The following is a 22277-nucleotide window of genomic DNA, read 5'->3' as shown; positions in this document are numbered from 1 at the left end:
AACTTGGAAATATGTACCTGTGTATCCACAAGCCTTTAAAGGTGAGTCCCACAGGGGCGCCTGGGTGGCTCAGTCGGTTAAACCTCTGACTTTGGCTCAGGTAATGATCTCATGGTTTGTGGGTTCAAGCCCCGAGTCAGGCTCTGCACTGTCAGCAGAATCCAGACGCTGCCTTGTATTCTGTCTTCGTCTCTCTGCCCCTCCCCCACGCATGCTCTGTCTTAAAAATAAATAAAAAACANATCTTGAGTAGAGAAATCACGGAATGTTAATTGAGCTTCCACTTAATGCGTGGCAGGATGCTAGCAAATGTCCTGGCTCCTCAGGACACGTGATCCAAGATTCTCTGCCGGGGAAGAGAGCTGAAAGGAGATATGGAGTGGCCGCACAGCTCCTGGGCACAGCCAAAGCCATGTGACAGTGTGCGTTAAGCACCTGTTGGGTTCTAGGCACAGGGAGGCAGAGAGCTTGGTCCTGTCTTCTAGGGGATTGTGGGTTTTTAAAAAAATTTTTTTAATGTTATTTAATTCTGAAAGAGAGAGAGAGAGAGACAGAGTGAGCAGGGAAGGGTCAGAGAGAGAGGGAGACACAGAATCTGAAGCAGGCTCCAGGCTCTGAGCTGTCAGCACAGAGCCTGACGTGGGGCTCGAACCCACGAACTGTGAGATCATGACCTGAGCCGAAGTCGGCTGCTTAACTGCATGAGCCACCCAGGCGCCCCTAGGGGATTGTAATTCTGCTGTGGAGACAGCCAGGTGGACCCTTGATGCCATCAAGGAGATAAAGGTCGTCACCAAGGGCATTCCTGGAAGAACAGAAACTAGGGAGGAGAGGTCCCCTCTGGGGTGCCTGAGGTCGTCTCCGGGAGGATGGACATAGCGTTGAGTTGGGAGGGTGGGACGGAATTCAGCAGGTACATTAAAGACTTGGAGTGGGGCGGTGAGGGAGGGAACCATGCATGGCACAGGATTCATGTGGGCAGAGATGAGAACGTGAGCCTGTGCATGGAGGTCCCTGTGAGCTGGACGTGGGAGTCTGGCTTTAGCTCATTACCCAGTGCCTCTCGAAGCTCACACAGATTCTCTCTCTCTGAGAAAAACACTGCATGAACGGTTAAACCCCTATCACTTCAGATGTTCTCTTGGCACCAAAGCAAGCCAAACAGAAATGCAGGCACTTAAGTCGCACAACAGGATCAGTTATAAGGTAGTGATCCAGATAATCTAGTGTAAGCTTATATTAAAAATGTCTTCGAGATTATCATTAAAACTGAAACACAACATCAAAATATCCTCATGGAACTCACAGTCATCTTGGTACAATTTTAAAGACCTCCCCAGGGGGTCTGTGTCCCTAATTTGAAAAACACTCCTGCAGGCAACGAACGGTTTTAAGTATGTTTGGGGTGGGGGAAAGCACAAGTATATGTTTGGCCTGGATTAGATGTTCACCACCTCCCTAACCCGGACTCAGTGTTACGGAAAACCGCACCCGGCAGCAGGCAGGAAGGCGACGGAGGGCACCGCTGTGGGGGCGCCTGCAGCCCCAGAGGCGGGGGAATGGAGAAGAGAGGCTACCTTTCCCAGACATCTTTGATGTTCAAGGCCAGAAGCACCACGCATGGAGACTCTGAAGGAGAGTGGGGCCCTGACCCCTGCAACTTGGACCCTCGCTGGAGATCTGAGACAGGAGCCCCACCAAAGAAAAGAGCTAAAAAGTCATTAAAAAACAAAACACTTAAATGTCCATCAACGGACAATTGGGTAAATACAATGTGGATTATGCATATCTGTGTTTCCTTTAAACAAAGTTCCACTTAGGGAGGAAGAGAAAGTCCCGGAGGCTTACTGTGCAGCACAGAGCCTGTAGTGAAGAACACTGTGTTGTATACTTACAAATCTGTTAAGAGGGCAGATCTTCTATTCAACGTTCATACCCAAAAGACAAAAAAAGAGGGAAGGAGGAAACTTCTAGAGGTGATAGAAGTTCAGGGCATTGTATATGGTGACGATTTCATGGGCGTATACTTACCTTTAGACTCATTAAGATATGCACATAAATATAAACAACTGTTTTGTATGTCAGTCACACCTCAATATAAATATATATACAAACACATACACATGAAAACAAAACCAAAAAGTAAAAAGCCCATCAGAAAAAGTAGGATTCTACTAAGGGCAGATCATCCTTCAGAGGATGAGCCCACTTCTCACAGGAAAGACTTCAAGGCGAATGAGATCTTTATTTTTTAAAATATTTTTTTAAATGTTGATTTTTGAGAGAGAGAGAGAGAGAGAGAGAGAATCTATCTGCGCTGAGAGCGCAGAGCCTGATGTGGGGATCAAACTCACAAACTGCGAGACCATGACCTGAGCCGAAGTCGGACGCATAACTGCCTGAGCCACCCAGGCACCCCCAGAACTTAAGACTTTAAAGCTTGGAGAACTGGGGCAAGAAAATGCCATCCGTGGAAACAGGGAAACACTATCCATGGATTGTGCTGGAAATCTAAGGAGCGAGTCTTGCTTGCAGAGGGCAGTCTCTCTCCCTGTCCTTCTGAGCACTCACAGAGCATCAGTGCGTTCCACCAGACACCCAGAGCCAAGGAAATCACAGTGCACCTGTTTGTCACTGCCCTCCCCAGGGACAGGCTTCTAATCCCAGAGAAGCTGTGCCTCCTCTAAAAGCAGAAATCAAGGGGCGCCTGGGTGGCTCAGTCGGTTAGTGCATCTGACTTTGGCTCGGGTCATGATCTCACGGTTTGTGGGTTCGAGCCCCACTTCAGGCTCTGTGCTGACAGCTAGAGCCTGGAGCCTGCTTCAGATTCTGTGTCTCCTCCTCTCCCCCTGTCCCTCCCTTGCTTGTGCTCTCTCAAAAATGAATAAATAAATATTAATAAAAAACAAGGTTGATTACTTTCCTCTGGCTAGATCCTGAATAATAACTATTTCCCTTATGAAATCACCCTCACTTTTAGTCTACTAATGGGAAGCTTTTTCTAGTTGCACGGTCTCATGTGAAACTGAACCTCACCGCCCAGCATCCTTCCTTTGGGACATCATACCCATGCTCCAGTTTCCCTTTGGCAATGCTGGTTGGATTTGAGCCCCAAGCACAACTTCAGAGGTGGTCTGTACAGGCTAACAGAAAGGGCTTCCCGCAAACCAGCCCCNGGGGGCGCTTCCAGCAGCAGACTCAGCTTCCGCTTGGGTCATGGCCTCACGGTTCATGGGATTGAGCCCCGTGTCAGGTTCTGCACTGAGCACGGAGCCTGCTTGGGATTTTCTCTCTCCCTCTCCCTCTGCCCCTCCCCTGTTCTCTCTCTCTCTCTCAAAATAAACATTAAAAAAAAAAAAAGGAACCCAGAGGGCTCATGCGGTTGGCGGTGAAGGTAAACAGGCCAGCACAGTGATTCCTCCTGTCTTACAGATATTGTGGTGGGAAGACTCTTGCTATTCATTGGACAACAGTTTCGAGAACCATTAGCAACCCAGAGAGTTGGCCTGTAATGAAATAACTTGATGTTTTGTGGTTGAAGGAAAGAAACAGAGAAGACAGAAGAGATCTCTTCTGAAAAACCACTGGTTTTGAATATGGATGCAATCAAGGTGGGGACAGCAGAACTGCTCACCTGTCCACTGCAATTTAGGGACTGTCTCACATAAAAACGTAAAGATCAATAATTGCCCAATGACTAAGTCTTCAGAAAAAAGTGTAACAATTCTAGCCTGCCCCACCATGGCTGCAGCACTCAGAACTTAATTATTATGGGAAACCACTCTGAGACCACCAAATGGGAGATTATCCTAGGTGGATGGGCCTGACCTAATCAGATAGGCACTTTGAAAGGTGAAGCAATGGAGTCACTCACTTTTTGTGGGTAGGCCCCAGGTATACATGTTATTAAACTAATTTGCTTTTCTCCTTTAAAAAATAAAAAGGTGAAGCCGTCAGTCTCTCCTTTGCTGTCCTGCCTTCCCCTCCCTTGTGTATTTTTTTTTATGTTTATTATTTAGAGTCAGAGAGAGACAGAGCCTGAACATGGGAGGGGCAGAGAGAGGAGGAGACAGAATCCGAAACAGGCTCCAGGCTCTGAGCTAGCTGTTAGCACAGAGCCCAACACGGGGCTCGAACTCACAAACTGCGAGATCATGACCTGAGCTTAAGTCGGACGCTTAATCGACTGAGCCACCCAGGTGGCCCATCCCTTGTGTATTCAATAAACTACTATCGTCTCTGTTCTGCCTCAGGTGAATCCTTTCATCGTCCTATGCTGCGAGCCTCCACCCAATCTGTCACCCCACATTTGGTGGGCCCTGTACGGGCGCCCTTGCTGGCCCTGGGGCTCTCCCCGGGTTCTCCGGCAATTTCTCAGGGCTTTCCCTGAGTCCTACTCTAGCACCCCTGAGGGAACTGACGACCTCTTGCCCTTGGAGGGACTGATCCTTTCCTCCCTCTCCTTCCTCTTTATGGCCCTAAAGGTCTTTATGGTCTAAAGGTCTGAGGGCGAACAGGCTGGACTGTCCGCACCTGTGAGGGTGATGGGCCCCTTTTCCCTCTCCTCCTCCATCTGCAGCTCATTCAAGGCCAATCCGCACACCTTACAGACTTGGTTGGGACCCTTTCCTGACGCTGGCTGGCTCTCAGCCACCTTGCCGCTTTCAGCTTCTCTCCTCTCCTCCGTTCCCATGGGTCCACCGGCCACCTTGATCTACAGGCAAAATACGTTCCCAGGCAGCTGGGTGAATCCAACAATTCCATATACAAATGATGGTTCCACAGGATTCCAGCCCATACCATTGGAGGGTCCCCTCCCAGAAATGCTGTGCACCGGGCCTCCAATGGGTTTCACTCAGATCGCCTCTCAGCACGCTAATCTAATACAGAACCCCTGATGGGCTGACAAGTTTAGGTAGGGATAGTGTCCCACCCCACCAATCTAGCCTGAAGCCGCTACTGAAGACAAGACCTCCACCCAAATGCCAAAGAGTTGTCATTGTCCATCTGTCAGGGGGGAATGCAGAGGCCAATTTTAGGCAACAGTCTTGAGCAATGGAAGCCTGAGTAAGGTAAAAGGGCCCACGGTGACCACCAGGCTGAATGCAAACAGGCCCATTAGGCGACCTGAGCTGACGAATGGGCTACTTACAACCAGGCACAGGCACCAAAAAAGGAAACTTCCATATGTTCCCATACCTCCTCACCTTCGCCCCGGAAGTACAGCACACCCATCCCCCGCCACTGTCCCCTGGGAGACAATCTGTCTATTGCTGTCCTGCCCACTGCTCCCTTGAAGAGTATTCAATAAACTTCTATCTCCTTAAATAAAAAAAGGTGAAGACTCAGAGGCTCTCTTGGGGGCCTAGAAGAAAGCAAAACGCCATGTTATCTGAGGAGGGGGCCACACGGCAAAGACCTGAGAATCCCTCGGTGCTGAGAAAGGGCGCCTGTGGGCTGTCTCTGGCTGACAGCCAGTAAGAAAATGGGGCCCTCAGTCATACAAGGGGATTCATTCTGCAACAACCAGGGAGCTTGGAGAAGGACCCTGGGCCTCAGAAGAGACCCATCTCTGCCAACGCACTGCTTTTCAGTCTGGTGACACTGAGGACCCAGCTAACCTGTACTCAGACTCTTGCCCTATGGTCACAGCAAGACAAGAAATGCGAGTAGTTTCAAGACATTACGTTGGTGGTAATTTGTTATATAACAATAGGAACTAATATAATCACATGTCAAAATGCCCTTAAAAATCTAAGCCTGGTGGCTCAGTCAGTTGGGCATCTGACTTTGGCTCCGGTCATGATTTCATGGCTGGTGAGCTTGAGCCCTGTGCTGGGCTCTGGCCTGGAGCCTGCTTTGGATTCTGTCTCTCTCTCAAAAACAACAACAACAACAAAAAAAAACCAATCAAAAAACCAAACACACACACACACATACACACAACACAAAAAAACACATTAAAAAAACCTGGACAAAGACTTCAGCTTGGTTCTTGTCTTCACTCACACAAACAGCTCAAACAGACCTGCTTTGCTCCCAAGGGATTTGAAACAAAAATCACAGACTTAAGTGGAAAAGAAAAATATATTTAGCAGACTATAGAAGAAATAGTAGGGGTGCCTGGGTGGCTCAGTTGGTTAAGCGTCCGACTTCGGCTCAGGTCATGATCTCACAGTTCGTGGGTTCAGGCCCCGCGTCAAGCTCTGTGCTAACATAGCCTGGAGCCTGTTTCAGATTGTGTCTCCCTCTCTCTCTGACCCTCCCCTGCTCACGCTGTCTCTCTCTCTCTCTCAAAAATAAAGCATTAAAAAAAATTAAAAAAAAAAAAAAGAAATAGTATTAGAAGTTTCAGCTTAGTAAACATTTTTATCCAAAATATATATGGGATAAATCAGTGTCTATCATCATACCCCAAATTTCCCACTGTAATGCCATAAAGTATACCTCATTGGACCTCCTCTCCAAATATTATCCTAGACTGCTAAATCTATGGCCTGAAGATAAGCATACATGTTTAGCCAGTGATACACTTCTGTTTGTAAAATCCACAACATGAGTTTTCTTTGCACTACTGTCTAATAGCAGAAATCACTTTTGTCATTTCCGATTGAGTAATAATTAGGAATATTTGAAAGCGGCTCTGAAACTTGTTGCTTAAGGCAGCAAAAGATTAGAAATGACCTCAAGTGTCCGTCAGTATGATCTGATGAATTAAGGAAAATCTATACTCCAGAATGACTTGTAATCATTAAAAAAGAGGCAGCAGTGTTTGATTTTAAAATCACATTCAAAAAAATAAAATCATTTTCAAGATGCACTGGAAAGCATCTATAGGCAGAGCAGTGTCCACGGGATGTTCCCGTTCGAGTGTGCCTCTATTGTATGTTTACATATGGATAAATATCTATACAGACGCCTTTGAGAAACCATTACTAAGTTAAGAAACAGAAGCGGGAGAACATTTTATACTGTTTACTTTTTTTTTTTTGAATTTTATGTGTGTGTGTGTATGTATGTATCATCTATTTTTTAAAATCCAATTTTTAAAAAATAAGCCAACATCAGAAAAACCTGTGCTTTTAAGAAATACACAAACTGTCCTCAACACCTTAACACAAGTTACTGTTCTAATCTTGTTCTACTAAATTATTTATATCCCTATAAGAAAATAAAGTCTTTCCCCCTGTAGACGCTAGTGACTCATCCAACAACTCTGATCGCCTCCAGAAAGTTTATGTATGTTTATGTGGGAGGGAGGGCTCAGACGCACCTAAGGAAGTCTCTTGAAGGCAGGCAGAGGGCTCGGTGACCAACACCAGCATCACCTGAGGGCAGATTTGCAGGACAGGACTCAAGGACTGCATAGGATGAGTTTCTCAACCTCCTGTCCCTCTGCCACCTGGTACGAGGCCACAGACCAGGGCCTCCACCTCGCCCCATGTCACCCACTTAGCAGGGCGGGGCACTAAATGTCCACAGAGCACGCCAGAGAACTCGCAGCCAGAGGTGAGCCTTCCCAGTGTGCAGGAAAACACCTACAAGTTCATGGCATCTAAAGAGATGCCTTGAAATAAAGGGGAAAGGTTTCTTTTTAAAGCTGTGGAAGGAGAAAAAACCATGCACGGGGTACAACCAGCACAGAGGCACATGAGGAATGATGGCCCCGTGACAACAGAGGCAGCGATGGAAGTGGTGCTTCTACAAGCCAAGGAGCACCAAAGATCCCTGGCAAATGCCAGGAGCTAGAAGAATCAGGAGAGGCTTCTCCTGGAAGAGTTTCAGTAGGAAGCAAGGCCTGGCTGACACCTCGATGTCACACTCCAAGCCTCCAGAACTGTGCGGCAATTTCTGTTGTTATAATCCCCCCATTTCGTGGCACTTTGTTACTACAGGCAGTGTGCAGAAACACGGACAAAAAAGCCTTTGTCTCACTAGCCCGTTCCTGAAACACTGAAAAAGAAATCAGAGAAATGCAAACTGAAAATGACAGACATTTCATGCTCGTGCAAAGACTGATGGGACCAAAAGTGAGGGGGAACGTGTAGCGACCAGTGCTCGCAGACACTGCCGGCGGCTACACCAAGTGGTGGCGCCGCTCTGGCAATTCTTACTAAACAATTCTGTTCCTAGGTGTTTACCCAAGAGAAATGAAAATATGTCTACCAAAGGACCTGAATAAGCAATCTTAGCCCCAAATTGGAAACAACCCAAAAGTCTATCATCAGGGGAGCGGAGAGTGTGTGGCATATCCATACAGACCTCTCCGCTCAACAACAAAAAGGAACAATCTATGCGCTCATGCAACGGTAAGGGTGAACTTCTAGAGCATTCTATGAAGCAAAAGCTGGTCTCCATAAAATATATACTGCAGGATTCCACTTTTTAAAAATAAACATGCATTAAAAATTTTACTTAAATCATTATTAAAGAGGAAACCAGTAACGTAAACCAGTTAAAAGAACACTCCAAGCGGGACGCCTGGGTGGCTCAGTCAGTTGAGCGTCTGACTTTGGCTCAGGTCATGATCTCACAGTTCGCGGGTTCAAGCTCCACGTTGAGCTCTGTGCTGACAGCTAGCTCAGAGCCTGGAGCCTGCTTCCGATTCTGTGTCTCCCTCTCTCTCTGACCTTCCCCTGCTCACTCTCTCTCTCTCTCAGAAATAACTCTCTGACCTTCCCCTGCTCACTCTCTCTCTCTCAGAAATAAAAACATTTAAAAAATTTAAAGAACACTCCAAGTAAAGTCACACTTTTACTTATTTTAAAAAATTTTATTTTTTAGTAATCTCTCCACCCAATGTGGAGCTGAGCTTGAACTCACAACCACGATATCAAGAGTTGTACACTCCAACGATGCTCAGCATCCCTCCTCATCAGGGAAATACAAATCAAAACACACTGAGATACCACCTCACGCCAGTCAGAGTGGCTAAAATGAGCAAATCAGAGAACTCTAGACGCTGGAGAGGATGTGGAGAAACGGGCACCCTCCTACATTGTTGGTGGGAATGTAAACTGGTACAGCCCCTCTGGAAAACAGTGTGGAGGTTCCTCAGGAAACTAACAATAGAACTCCCCTATGACCCAGCAATAGCACTGCTAGGAATTTACCCAAGGGATACAGAAATGCTGATGCATAGGGGCACATGTACCCCAATGTTCATAGCAGCACTCTCCACAATAGCTAAAACATGGAAAGAGCCTAAGTGTCCATCAACAGATGAATGGATCAAGAAGATGTGGTTTATCTATACCATGGAATACTACATGGCAATGAGAAACAATGAAATCTGGCCATGTGTAGCAACATGGATGGACCTTGAGGGTGTTATGCTGAGCGAAATAAGTCAGGCAGAGAAGGACAAATATCATATGTTTGCACGTATAGGAGGATTAGGAGGAACTTGACGGAGGAACAAGGGGGAGAAGAAGGGCGGAAATGGTGGGGGAAAGGGAGAGAGGCAAACCATGAGAGACTCTTGAATGCTGACAAAAACTGAGGACTGATGGATGTGGGGGGGAGGGGGGATGGGCATGGAGGAGGACACTTGTGGGGATGAGCACTGAGTGTTATGTGGAAACTAATTTGACAATAAACTATTTGTAAAAAAAAAAAAAAAGAGTTGTACACTCCACCGACTGACTCAGCTAGGCACCCCCAAAGTCACATTTTTAAATCAGAAGTATTGAAATGAATGTACAAATTAAAACAAAACTGGACTCGTCTATACTGGAGAAGGGAAGTCAATAAAACTTCCACTGACAAGAGTTTATTGGCAGATCTATAAAAGCAGTTTTTAATCTTTATTGTTGTTGAGGTATAATGGACATACATTATTGTTTCAGGTGTACAACAAAACTATTTGTATATACTGTGAAATGATCACAATAAATGTACATAATTCCATTTACATCAACTATAAAAACAGACAAAACTAAGGTGTAGAAGTCAGAAAGGGCTGGGGGGAGACAGGGAAATGCCTGGAATATTCTGAAGTGATAGAAATGTCTATACCTTCTTTTGGGTGCTGGAACCTGGGTCTGTACAATTCTTTACAACTCAGTAAACTGAACATTTAAGATGTTATACTTCAATTAAAAGAAGGGATGGGGTGCCTGGGTGGCTCAGTCGGTTAAGCATCCAACTTTGGTTCAGGTCATGATCTCGTGGTTCGTGAGTTCGAGCCCCACATCGGGCTCTCTGCTGTCAGCATGGAGCTGGCCTCAAATCCTGTCTCCCTCTCTCTCTGCCCCTCCCCCATTTGTTCTCCCTCCCCCCTTCTCTCAAAATTAATATGTAAACTTTTTTATTTTTATTTATTTATTTTTTATTTTTTTATTATTATTTTTTTCAACCAACTGAGCCTCCCANCTATGAACATTGGGGTACATGTGCTCCTATGCCTCAGCATTTCTGTATCCCTTGGGTAAATTCCTAGCAGTGCTATTGCTGGGTCATAGGGGAGTTCTATTGTTAGTTTCCTTAGGAACCTCCACACTGTTTTCCAGAGGGGCTGTACCAGTTATGTAAACTTTTTTAAAAAAGGGAGGGTTGAATATAGTAATTGAGTCAGACAAGAATCACCAGTGGACACTGAAATAACTAGGTTAAAGTTGCTGGGGGAACAGGGTATTTACTTGACGCCAGAGCATCATGCCTCAAGGGTAAAACTTACCTGTTCCAAGGCAGTCACCACCCCACCTCAAGGGACCAGGCATAGCAGCATTCCCAGGACAACTGTTAAGTGCCTTCCAATACAATGTAACAGGAATTAGCCCCATCTGTGAAATATCCTTGCCAAGATATAGGACCTGAACTAATCAAGCCTCTAGACCAATCTTCTAGGATACAGAAAATATAAGGAATAGAAGAACAGTTATGCGATGCCCCTGAAGAAAGAATCGGACAAATCCAGAATGTAGGACATTCTACAACGTAAGTGGTTTAGATTCAAAGTCAGTATCACTGGCGGGGGTGGGGGATGTTCTAGATTAAAATAAACCAAGCACACATAAAAACCAAATGTGGGGGGTGCCTGGGTGGCTCAGTCGATTAAGCATCCCATAACTCTTGGATTCTGCTCAGGTCATGATCTCAGTGATCAAGCCCTGGGATCAGGCTCTGCATTGAGGGTGGAGCCTGCTTGAGATTCCCTACCTCTGTGCCCTGACTCTCCGCCCACCTCCCATAGCTCACTTACACTCTCTCTAAAATAAAATAAAACCCAAACGCAGGCGCCTGGCTGGGTCAGTCAATAGAGCATGGGACTCTTGGGAGTCATGAGTTCAAGCCCCATGCTGGGCACAGAGTTTACTTAATTTTTAAAAAGGCACAGAGAGGGACATGTGGGTGGCTCAGCTTAGAAGTCTGACTTCAGCTCAGGTCATGATCTCACGGTTTGTGAGTTCGAGCCCCGCATTGGGTTGTCTGTCAGTGCAGAGCCTGTTCTGGATCCTCTGTCCCCCTTTCTCTCTGCTCCTCCCCAACCTGTGCTCTCTATCAAAAAATAAACTCAAAAAATAAGTAAATAAAATGGGGGGAGATTAAAAAAATGCAATGTACAAACTAAGTAAATCCTGGTTTTTAAAAAAGGCCACAGAAGGGGCACCTGGCTGGCTCAGTTAGTGAAGGGTGCAACTCTTGACCTCGGGGCTGTAAGTTTCAGCTCCACACTGGGTGTAGGGATTACTTAAAAATAAAATCTTAAAAAAAAAAAAAAAAGAAAAGTCATAAAAGCTTCTGGGGGATAAATGGGAAAATTCAAATCAGGGAACCAGATATTAGGTATTATAGAATTATTATTAATTTTTAAGGTATGAAACATTATCATAATTATATAGGAGATTAGTCCCAGTCTTAGCAGATGCATGCTACAAGGCTTAATTAAGTATTTAAAGGTGGGTGTCATGAACTGTAAGTTACTTTCATGGTTGAGAAAAAAAATTTTATTTACACGGACGTATGTACATCTTAAGAAATGACAGAATGTTAACAACTGTTGATACAGAATATATGAGTATTCATTGTACTCGTCATTCAAGTTTTATGTACATTTAAATGTTTCATAATAAAAAAATTGGAACATGATAAAGTTAAAGGAGTCTAAATGCAATGTGATAACCAAAATAGTTTCTGAAACAGAAAAATGACATTAGCAGAAAAGCTGGTAAAATACAAGTCTATAGTGCAGTGAACAGTATTGCAGTAACGCGAATTGCCCGTGAAGGTACCGTGGTTATAAAAGACGTTAACATTAGGGGAAGGTGGATAAAGGGAACTCCCTGTATTATCTTTGGGAATCTTCTGTAAATCTCAAGTTATTCTAAAATAACAAGTCCTTAAAAGCGGCAACCAGTATGTAAAAGCTAGAAGTTTTTATTATATGTTAATACGTACATAATCGAACAACTTCCAGATCCAGTATCTATAACAATGATTTTCCACAAACCTCCAGTTTGGCACAAAGAACCCCCAAACATGAAACGCGTCTCCACGGGACTGCGTGTTGGACAGAAGGGAAGCACGTTCGTACCCGGGTCCGACAGGGGCCCGGCCTCCCAGCAGGGTGAGGCCACCATCCGGGCCGCAGCCACCTTGTTCTCCCAGCCCCGGGGAGCCTTTCCTTACTTCAGCAGAGAAGTGGACTGAGCGGCCTGCCTGAGCAGCACTGACTGAAGATCTGTAAAGAGAAGGGACACCGCAGCATGGGTATGTGTCCCCCTCCTGGTCTGTAGAGCAGCCAGGTGACTGACGCCCTGCAGCCACACCCACCTCTGCAAGAAGAATCGAACTGACCTAGCTGCAGTCTCAGCAGATGGACATCTGTGCAGTTCTTGGGGCCTTTTAAAAGCTGTTCATTAGAAGCGCCTGGGTGGCTCAGTTAGTTAAGTGTCCGACTTCTGCTCAGGTTATGATCTCGCAATTCATGAGTTTGAGCCCTGTGTTGAGCTCTGTGCTGACAGCTCAGAGCCTGGAGCCTGCTTCATATTGTGTCTTCCTCCCTCTCTGCCCCCCACCCTCCCGCCTTAAAAATAAACATTAAAAAAAAAAAAAAAAGCTGTTCAATCATATTATCTCATTTAATCCTGGCACCTGGTGTCAGTCAGAACACAGAGCATGGAGCTTCACTGCTGGTGTGCAGGCTCCACCCCACCAGGTACCAGTGTGTGACTCCAGCCAGGCTCATCACCCTCTGAGCCTTGGGTGACTCATGTAGAAAACAGAGAGAATCTTACTATTAGCTCACAAGGTTGCTTGAAAGCTAAATAAAACTACCGCAATGCCCGGGACATAACGAGAATGCGATACACGGGAACTATCGTGGTTATACCTTGTATAGGCATGCTTCATGTTTTCCCTTTTNCCTTTTGTTTTCTAAAAATGATTTCTCCCCACCTGGGTGGCTTAGTCAGTTAAGCGCCCGACTTTGGCTCAGGTCATAATTTCAGTTTGTGAGTTCAAGCCCCGCATCAGGCTCTCTACTGTCAGCATGGAGCCTGCTTTAGATCCTCTGTACCCACCCCCCCTGCCCCTGCCCTACTTGCTCTGTCTCAAAAATAAATAAAACACTAAAAATATATATATTAAAAAAATGTTTTCTCCAACTATTAGTCCTGGAATGTGGGGATGAGCCAGCCTTCAGAAGCCAAACAGGGCCATCTTAGGGATAAGGAAAATTCTCGAAATTTCCCCTAAAATGTGGTCTGTCAGATGAGGAACTTCAGAATTAGATTGTCTGGGGTCCCCGGGGGGTGGAAGTCACTGACCTATGTCTATTCCATGTCTTGGCACCACTGTATAAACCTACATCCTTTATACCACAACCACAGCAATGGTTATCTTGCAGAACCAGGTATGACTAAAACAGAGGACTGAAATTTTACTCTTATATAAGTATACTCTACTCCCAACGTGGGGCTGAAACTCAGGACCCGGAGTTCAAGAGCCCCGTGCTCTATCAACTGAATAGAGGTGCCCTGAGGATTAAAACTTTAAAATGGCAGGAGCGCCTGATTGGCTCAGTTGCTTGAGTGTCTGCCTTCAGCTCAGGTCATGATCGCATGGTTTGTGAGTTCGAACCCTCTGTTGGGCTCTGTGATGACAGTTCAGAGCCTGGAGCCTGCTTTAGATTCTGTGTCTCCCTCTCTCTCTGCCCCTCCCCTGTTTCCACTCTGTCTGTCTCTGTCTCTCTCAAAAATAAACGTGAAAAGAAAAGCAAATTTTAATGGCAGTAAGTTTCAAGAAAAATGTTTCTCACGGGGCGCCTGGGTGGCTCAGCTGGTTAAGCATCTGAGTCGATCTTGGCTCAGGTCATGATACCCACAGTCTGTGAGTTTGAGCCCTGTGTCGGGCTCTCCATTGGCAGCAGGGAGCCTTCTTGGGATTCTGTCTCACCTTCTCTCTGCCCCTCCCCTGCTCATGCTGTCTCTCTCTCAAAATAAATAAACTTTAAAAAAAGGAAAAGAAAAATGTCTCTTCAGTGAAAACCACAAAGGGACAAGGGCTTGTTCTCCTATGACCTGGAGCTTCAGCACCAAATCTAAGGAGAGAACTCAAATATCATAAGAGTGAACTAAGAGGAACCCTGGGCAGTGCCTTTACTTAGGCTTGGTGAGCCTGACTGACTAGAAATGGGGTCAGCAAAATGCCTCCTGGCTGCCTTCCACTGAAGCCAGAGTGCAAGTCAGCTCTTACCACCACCTTTGGGCCTTAGTGGGGTTGGGGGCGGCGTGGGGGCCTCTGGCCTCCTCTCTCCCAGCCATACAGGAGGGAAGGCAGCATCAGAAAAGAGGGGGCCAGGCCTGTACCGGGAAGGAAGACGGAGAAAAAGCCTCTCTTCCTGTGTAGCCTCTGGGCCGGGTATCAGTCAGTCAGCACCTTCAACATGGCCGCTCAGGTTCCTGTCCCCGTGCCAGGCAGCATGGAGGCTGTGCATCTCCCCGAGCCAGGCAGAAACAAAGCACACACCTCCGACGCCATCAAGGACACACAGGCGCACAATTACATGTCATTCAGCCTCATCAGAAGATACTCCCTTTGCCAGCTTCTTGCAATCCTTCTGAATAGGCACAGTCAAGGAGAGTTTCTAGTAGTGCCAGTGTCCCATTAACACCTCTCTGACCCTTAGTAATCTCCTTTCTTAACCGCAGGGAGAACAAGTCTTAAGCTTAGAGACTGAGACAGTCATTAGCTTCTAGCAGGAATTTAGTGACACTCTCGTGTTCTCTTCTTTAGGGTTACCTTTTGTTTTACAGCAACTGATGATAATATCCATTTGTATTAAAGATGGATTTCCCTTGTTAAGTACATCTACAGCTTTAAAAATGAGGAGGGAGGGGGACAAAGACTAGGAAATCTATTTCTACGAGATGAAAACACATATTCCTACCTATTGCTGTAGCCTCTTGACATGTCCCATAGTCTAGAACTACTCTACCCATTACAGTGGCCACTAGCCACACGTGACTGCTACATAATTACTATGTGACTACAGGCGTTTAAGTTAATTAAAATTAAACAAAATGAAAAATTCAGTTTCTCAGTCTTACCGTCACATTTCAATAGCCATGTGTGGCCACGCAGCTGTTTCCTCTGACACAGAAAGTTCCCACCGACGGCAAGAGCCCAGAATGGCACTCGAGCTCACCTGGCTACTCACCTGGCGGTGGTGCTAGAAGGCCTGGCTTCTCCCCAAGTAGCGGGCGCTTGCCACGCTTGGGGTGGGGGCGTCCCTGAGGACCAGGTCTCCCGGAGCGGGCTGCTGGAAGCAGGGGAGGGCCAAACAGAGCTTTGGGGCTGACCAACCCTGCAGAGAACAAAACCCAAAACATAAACAGGAAGACACATGGGGAACCGGGTTCCAGCTGCTCTCCCCACAGGGACTTTTCCTCAATCACTGTTAAGGGGCTGAGGCGGAAGTACCTGCCACACGCACACACCTCAGCTCCTCCAAGCTCTACCAAGTCCTCTCTGGGAGGAGGGGCCCAGACTGGGCCTCAGCGGTTGTCCAGGGGTCAGCAAACTAGAGTCTGGGGGCCAAATCCAGCCTGCTGGCTGCTTTGGGACAAACTGTGAGCTGAGATAGTTTTCTCATTTTTAAATGGTTACATTTTAAGTGGTTATATAAGTATGTACACAATATCCTTAATTTTTACTTCTTGGTCTGCAAACACTAAAAGTAACCCATTTACTATCTGGCCCTTTAAGAAGTTCAGAAACTCTTTGTCTAGTCTGTGCGTGTCTTGACATCCTGGTCCTCCACCCTCACCTTTTCACAAGTGGGTTTAGTTCCAAGTGTTTTGTTCTGACACTTGGAATATACTTCCTCAAACATCCGAAGCAGTGAGGTTCGGAGACAGGTCGTCAAGGCAGATCCATGATGTACCGGAAGCCCCCCGTTCCTGAGAATCGAACATCCATCTGCCCAGAACACCCTGGACAGTCACAGGGGTCTACCACATGGCCTAGCACCCTGTCTCTTCTCTCCCAGGCAGTTCGTCTGCCTTGCCTAGTCCTCACCCTGCTGAACAGGGCATTTTTCTGCCGGTCATGTCAAACCCTTTCTGAGGGTCTGAAAGAATTTTGTTTTGAAACTTTTGGCAAGGATGAGAAACAATTCAGAGCAAAAAATCTCCTCCTGAGCCCTTTTCTTCTTAATTCACTCACTTGTCACAGGAGCCAGGTGGTAAGAATGCCCAGCAGTGGACCAGGGGCTGGCCAAGGCACAGGGGAGCATGGTGAGTGTAGCAGAAGGAAAGAAGGAACAAACACAGGACAGTAAGAAAGTCCAGGCTGAGAGGGAATGAAGAGCACCTGAAACTATACTCAATCATCCCGAAGGTCACCAGGTCAGAAAGGGAGGGGCGCCCAGAAATGCTCATTCCTAGGGCTGTGGATCTTCACAGAGACTGACTTCACCCATAATGGATGTACACAAGCACAGCCACCAGAGCAAGGGGGCACATCCCTCTGTTTTGAGCCACAATAATAGTCAAGGTGGAAATAATGTGCTTGTAAGAAAGATTTGGGGCTAAAATAATCCCTGCTCACATAAAGACGAAAGCAATATTTGACTCTTATGCCCAAATGCATCCCAGGTGCAAGTTTTATTCGAGCTCAAGAGAAAAGCCACCTAACCACAAAGACTTCTCTGCCAACTTTGTCTTTAACATGGCAGACTGAAAACGTGCTTTCATCCATTCCTTCCCCGCGGCCATCACTAATACGCAAGGAGAACACTAAAGGAGACACGAGCGTATGAACACGAGAAACAGAGGCAGCAGTGACTAAGCAGAGGGAGCTGCATCCTAGGTGCTTGCAGAGGAGTTAAAACTCTTTACCCTCAAGGAGCAGGAAAGGCTCAGACACCGGGGGCCCCAGGACCCAGGGCCAGACACTGGGCTTGACTGGAAGTCTGTACCCCTAAGTGGTCAGTCCCACAGCCCAGCCTCCTCCCAGAGGGAAGAGACTCACGTCTGATGAACGTGTTTGAGCAGCAGGTCCCAGTCCAGCCACAAGTCAGTCAACTGTAGGGCTTTGCAGTTATGGAAGCCAGTCAGGTCCCTCGTTTGAAGCTAACTGAGTTAGGTCCCTGTCACTTACAATGGAAGAAGTCCCCAGTAATACAACCTCATTTTAGGCAGATGTCAGATACTGTTTAGCACCAAGGGCTCAGAAGAGCCTCAAAAACACTATGGAATTCAGAGTGCTTCTTAAGAGAACTCCGCATAAGCCATTCTAAATGTGGCCTCTGACCCTGACAGGAGAGCTCCCTGTGTTCAAACCTCGGCAACTCGTTCAAGAGGAATGGCATCTGCTGAAGTCCCAGGTGTCCCTCCTGAGCTTCTGGAATCTTAACCCTCAGACTATGACGATGAACCCTGCAATGGCTCCACACTGTCCTGCTCTCTCGGGGCAAGGCGTGGAGAGGCAGCAGAGTACCGATGTCTCTCATTCCAAGAGGGACACACTGACCTGGTAGAGGAAGGAGGGCCCCTCCTGGTCTGTCCCCTAACAATGGGGACTTGACAGACAAGGGGGGATGAGGGCCTGAGAAGGATCCCTTTCCAGGGGTTGGAAGAAGTGGAGGCGGCTTGCCCACAACTGGGGTACTCCTGCCTGGAAACGAGGGATGGTCATTGCCAGCTGAAGACTCGGGCGTCTCAAAGCCTGGACAAATGAAGGAAACAAATGGTCACCAGAAGTCAGCTGAGGAGGCCGGCGAGCTACACAACAACAACTCTGGGAATTTGAGGAAGACCTTCACTATTCCTCATTGAGAGGTTTCTACGATCAAAGAGAAACAGGCAGTTAACTAGACTCACTGTGGTCATTAGACCGTACACAGAAACACCAAATCACTACGCTGTACATCTGAAAGTAACAGAACATTAGACGTGAATTATGCTTCTTTCAATGCATTAATCAATTACGTAGGTACCCGGGGGAGTGGGGGGGGTTAGAACCTATTGTGTTGTAAGTTTATGAGCCTCCCAACCCCAGAGAAAGTATAATAAAAAATGTACAAAAGTACAATACATTGTACATTTTGTAAGATGATGAAGGATTTCTTTAAAGCTTTAACATGGTCCTAGAACTTCAGCTGTTGTTTTCCCACAGGGGACACATGGTTATTATAGTCTTTTCATACTTAACTCAAAACAAGTAAACTGAGGGCGCCTGGGTGGCTCAGTTGGTTGGGTGTTTGACTTCGCCTCAGGTCATGATCTCGCGGTTCGTGAGTTCAAGCCCTGCGTCAGGCTCTGTGCTGACAGCTCAGAGCCTGGAGGCTGCTTCAGATTCTGTGTCTCCCTCTCTCCCTGCCCCTCCCTCACTTGTGCTCTCTCTCTCTCTCTCAAAAATAAACATTAAAACAACAACAACAAACTGAAAAGTCTCCCATTTGAAGGAATTTGGCTCATAAATGAAATGAGCTTTACAATCTTCAAGATTAGGAACTGCTTCTTCATCTACACACTTAATAATCTACAAATGTCTCAGTTAATAAGCTGAAACTTCGAGTCATAAGAGTAAGCCAACAGAGAACAGAAATTATTTCCCACTGTATACCCTACATAGAGAAGTCATCCTATTTATATATTAAACATCTGATGCAAAAGGAAATATGGCTTGAGAAAAAGCATGTTAACCTATAAAAGTTAAACATTAACGTAGTATAGTTCCTATGTAGAACCTGTTCCTATCACACACGTTTATATTACAGAGGTACAGTCTCTCAATTAAATAAAAAAATTCTTAAGTTATTTTCACATAGCAATTTGCAGGAAAGGATTTTCTGCGGTTTAAAATGGGGAAGGAACAGGGACAGTGCCAAATACCTTCCAGGTGCCCCTTCCTGGTCTTCAGGTAGTCAATGAGGAGGTTCAACTCATTCCCATGCAGATGCTTTCCCTCAGTCAACAGGAAGACAAGGTGCTGAATGCCCGAAGGGACAGAGTAGCTGGGGAGGCGCTCCCTAGCTAAGAAGTCGTCCAGGAGATCTCCGGCCCTCAGAGCAATTTCAGCACGCTCCTGCTGCTCCCGTTTGGACAAAAATCTCCTGTATTCTTTGGCCACCAGCACCAGGGCATCTTCCAGAGGCATATGACGATGTACTGGGGACAAGAAAGAGCCTGCTTTACAACAAATGGCTGCCCTGATTCTGTTTTAAATCAGAAAATAAGTTGATCCAACTACGTGTTGTTTAAACTGTGTTGGCTTTCAGGAAGATGTGATCACCTACTGATCCAATGGATTGGGACCCTCGGCAGCAGGTGCCCTGTCAGATTTCAAAATCAAACATTACATTTTATTTCAAAATTATAACATGTGCAGCTTGGTTTACCATTTTCATACAAACCCTCTTTTCACAACTGGACAGCTTCATGCTACACTGATGAGAAAGAAAAAAGGAGAGACAGAAGTAGAGAGTGAGGAAACGGGCCATGTGTATCAATGGGAATTCTTAACGCTAAGCAAATCTAGCCTAAAAAAAAGGATGCAACTTCAACCAGTGCTGGCTACTAGGAACATTTAAGGGTGAAAAATTCCTAGAAGCGAAGGTGTTTAATTTGGTTCCAGTGATCAGGGAGGATGACTTGAAAGGAGTGTGATTCACAGAAGAAAGAAGTGGAAGCAGAGAACAGAGCCTAATTTAGAGAGGAGAGCAAGTGTGAAATGGGGCTGCTGGTTTTCATTACAAACTCTTTTAGTGTTTATCTTTTAACTCTGTATATGTAACACTTTGATAAAAGGCAGACAGACAGACACAGACAGACCTGCGGTGCAGAGCTTCTAGGCTCTGCTACCATGGCCTGAGGAGGAACCCACAATCATCTATGTGGCTCTGCAGTCCGGCTGAGGCCCCCGGGGTCTTAAATCATGTTAAAAGCCTTTCCGGGTCAGGTCACATATACATCACATGTAAAATAAATTCTAGACACCAGGAATGGCTTTTAAGTAACTACATGGCTACAGTCAATGCATAGGTGTCTTCTGATCTCTCCTAGGTTTATCTATGGAGAATATGATTTCGTTAAAGTTTAATTTTAGATGGGAGGCCCCCACCCTGTCTTGCTGACTTCTGAACAAATTTAGGACCCAAGGGGCACTACAAAGCTACAATGGAGATCACGATATTTGGCTAAATCTTAAGTGGTGTTTATTAAGGTTACATTTAGGACAAAATATGAATATATATTTGCCTTCAGGTACTAAAGTTTCTTGTCGGTCTTTTTTTTTTTTTTAATGTTTACTTCTATTTGAGAGAGACAGAGTGCGAGTGGGGGAGGGTCAGAGAGAGAGGGAGACACAGAATCTGAAGCAGGCTCCTGGCTCTGAGCTGTCAGCACAGGGCCCAACGCGGGGCTCGAACTCGCGAACTGTGAAATCAGGACCTGAGTCGAAGTCGGATGCTTAACCGACTGAGCCTTCCTCACTGTCTGTTTTAAATGCTTGTCTTGGCACAGAAGCAGCTCCACGCACCTCTGAGTAACGGCTGCATGTGAGGTATTAAACCGTCGGCTCTAATGCAATGTGACGCAAGCTGGGATTGGCCTAGGAGAAGCGTGCCCGGCTGCTGCTCCCCTGGGCACATGGCAGGGGCAGGGCTGGCAGTGCCGGGCACACATGAGGAGCTCAGTTAGTAAGTGTGGACTGCACAGAACGGGACCGAGAGCTTCCAGACAGACAAGAGGACTGGAGAACCTAGGCTTGTCTGGGTTTGACTGCCAAGGAGCTGCCAAGGGGCCCTTCACGAGGCAGACGCCTCTCGAGAAGCAGCAGCTCTGATCAGGAGGGAAAAATGAGGGTCGTCTAGGGTGTGTGCATCTAGACACCTATGTCTATGTGTTTCAGGCAGAAAGAGTGTTTATTTTTGTGTACTCTCACGAGCCTAAGAATAATGAAATGTTTGAGATATCACAGAAAAGGGAAAGTCAGCAGAAAAACAGTCTAAGAGAATGCACAGGATGATGAACATAATGTCTTTTAAGCTTCCCACTGAGCAAAGAAAAGATGGTGGCGAGATCTGGTCACAAGTTTTATGTAAGAGAACTGACTTGCTGGGGCACCTGGGTGGCTCAGTAGGTTAAGCATCTGATTATTAATTTCAGCTCAGGTCATGATCTCACGGTTCCTGGGATAGAGCCCCATTGCTTTGGGATTCTTTCTCCCTCTCTCTCTGTCCCTCCCTGGCTTGTGCACACACATACTCTCTCTCTCTCAGAATAAATAAACATTTTTTTAAAAGGGAGAGAGAATTGACTTGTTACACAGTATTTTGGAAAAGATATCCTGGATTCTTAAGTAAGAAGCAATGAAGATGATTTAAGTTTCAATCATCTCTGAGACACAGGAGACTAGTTTGTGATACCTATTTAAGTCACTTTTCCTCAGCGAGATCCACGTTAGTTACTGACAAACATGAACCTTCAAAGCATAAGCATACAGATAAAAACCATTACATTTTTAAAGCAGGATCTATTCTAAGTGATAGTTCTAGATTGGGCTAAACTTACTTTTGATAGACTCATCAAGTATAATTACAGTGCAAGAGGAAAGTTTTACATTAGACTGTTCGACAAGAATGCAAAACGGGGACCCATCATCTTTAACTTCCTGGAGGGCTCGAGGAAGACTTGATTCTGAGGAGAGGTGAATCATTTCCACCATAAGGCCGTGATCCTGCAATTGATGACCTATGCCGGTGGCGTAGTCCCTTAAAAAAAAACAAACAAGACACCACACACACAAGAAAGAGGGAGGACATTTTCAAT

General features: G+C 46.1%; 1 protein-coding gene across 8 annotated transcripts in view; it reads right to left on the bottom strand.

Annotated features, from left to right (window-relative positions):
* LOC144221019 (uncharacterized) overlaps positions 1 to 22277 on the bottom strand; it is a 62161-nt gene that overhangs the window by 4692 nt on the left and 35192 nt on the right. For 5 of the 8 annotated variants that reach the window (XM_077751396.1, XM_077751399.1, XM_077751398.1 and 2 more), the window contains exons 6-10: positions 22020 to 22219; positions 19341 to 19616; positions 17977 to 18171; positions 15662 to 15808; positions 12365 to 12682 (exon numbers count right to left, since the gene is read on the bottom strand). In XM_077751396.1, coding sequence (XP_077607522.1) covers positions 12627 to 12682; positions 15662 to 15808; positions 17977 to 18171; positions 19341 to 19616; positions 22020 to 22219 — 874 coding nt within the window. In that variant the 3' untranslated portion in view covers positions 12365 to 12626. Of the gene's footprint in view, positions 1 to 12364; positions 12683 to 15649; positions 15809 to 17976; positions 18172 to 19340; positions 19617 to 22019; positions 22220 to 22277 lie in introns of those variants that run through there. The other 3 variants (XM_077751402.1, XM_077751403.1, XM_077751401.1) reach the window with 3 other exon arrangements.

This window comes from Crocuta crocuta, unplaced genomic scaffold, assembly GCF_008692635.1.
Source record: "Crocuta crocuta isolate KB4526 unplaced genomic scaffold, BGI_CrCroc_1.0 scaffold124, whole genome shotgun sequence".
Lineage (NCBI taxonomy): Eukaryota > Metazoa > Chordata > Mammalia > Carnivora > Hyaenidae > Crocuta > Crocuta crocuta.
Note: the sequence above shows the minus strand (reverse complement) of the source record. Positions and strands in the feature narration are given on the sequence as shown.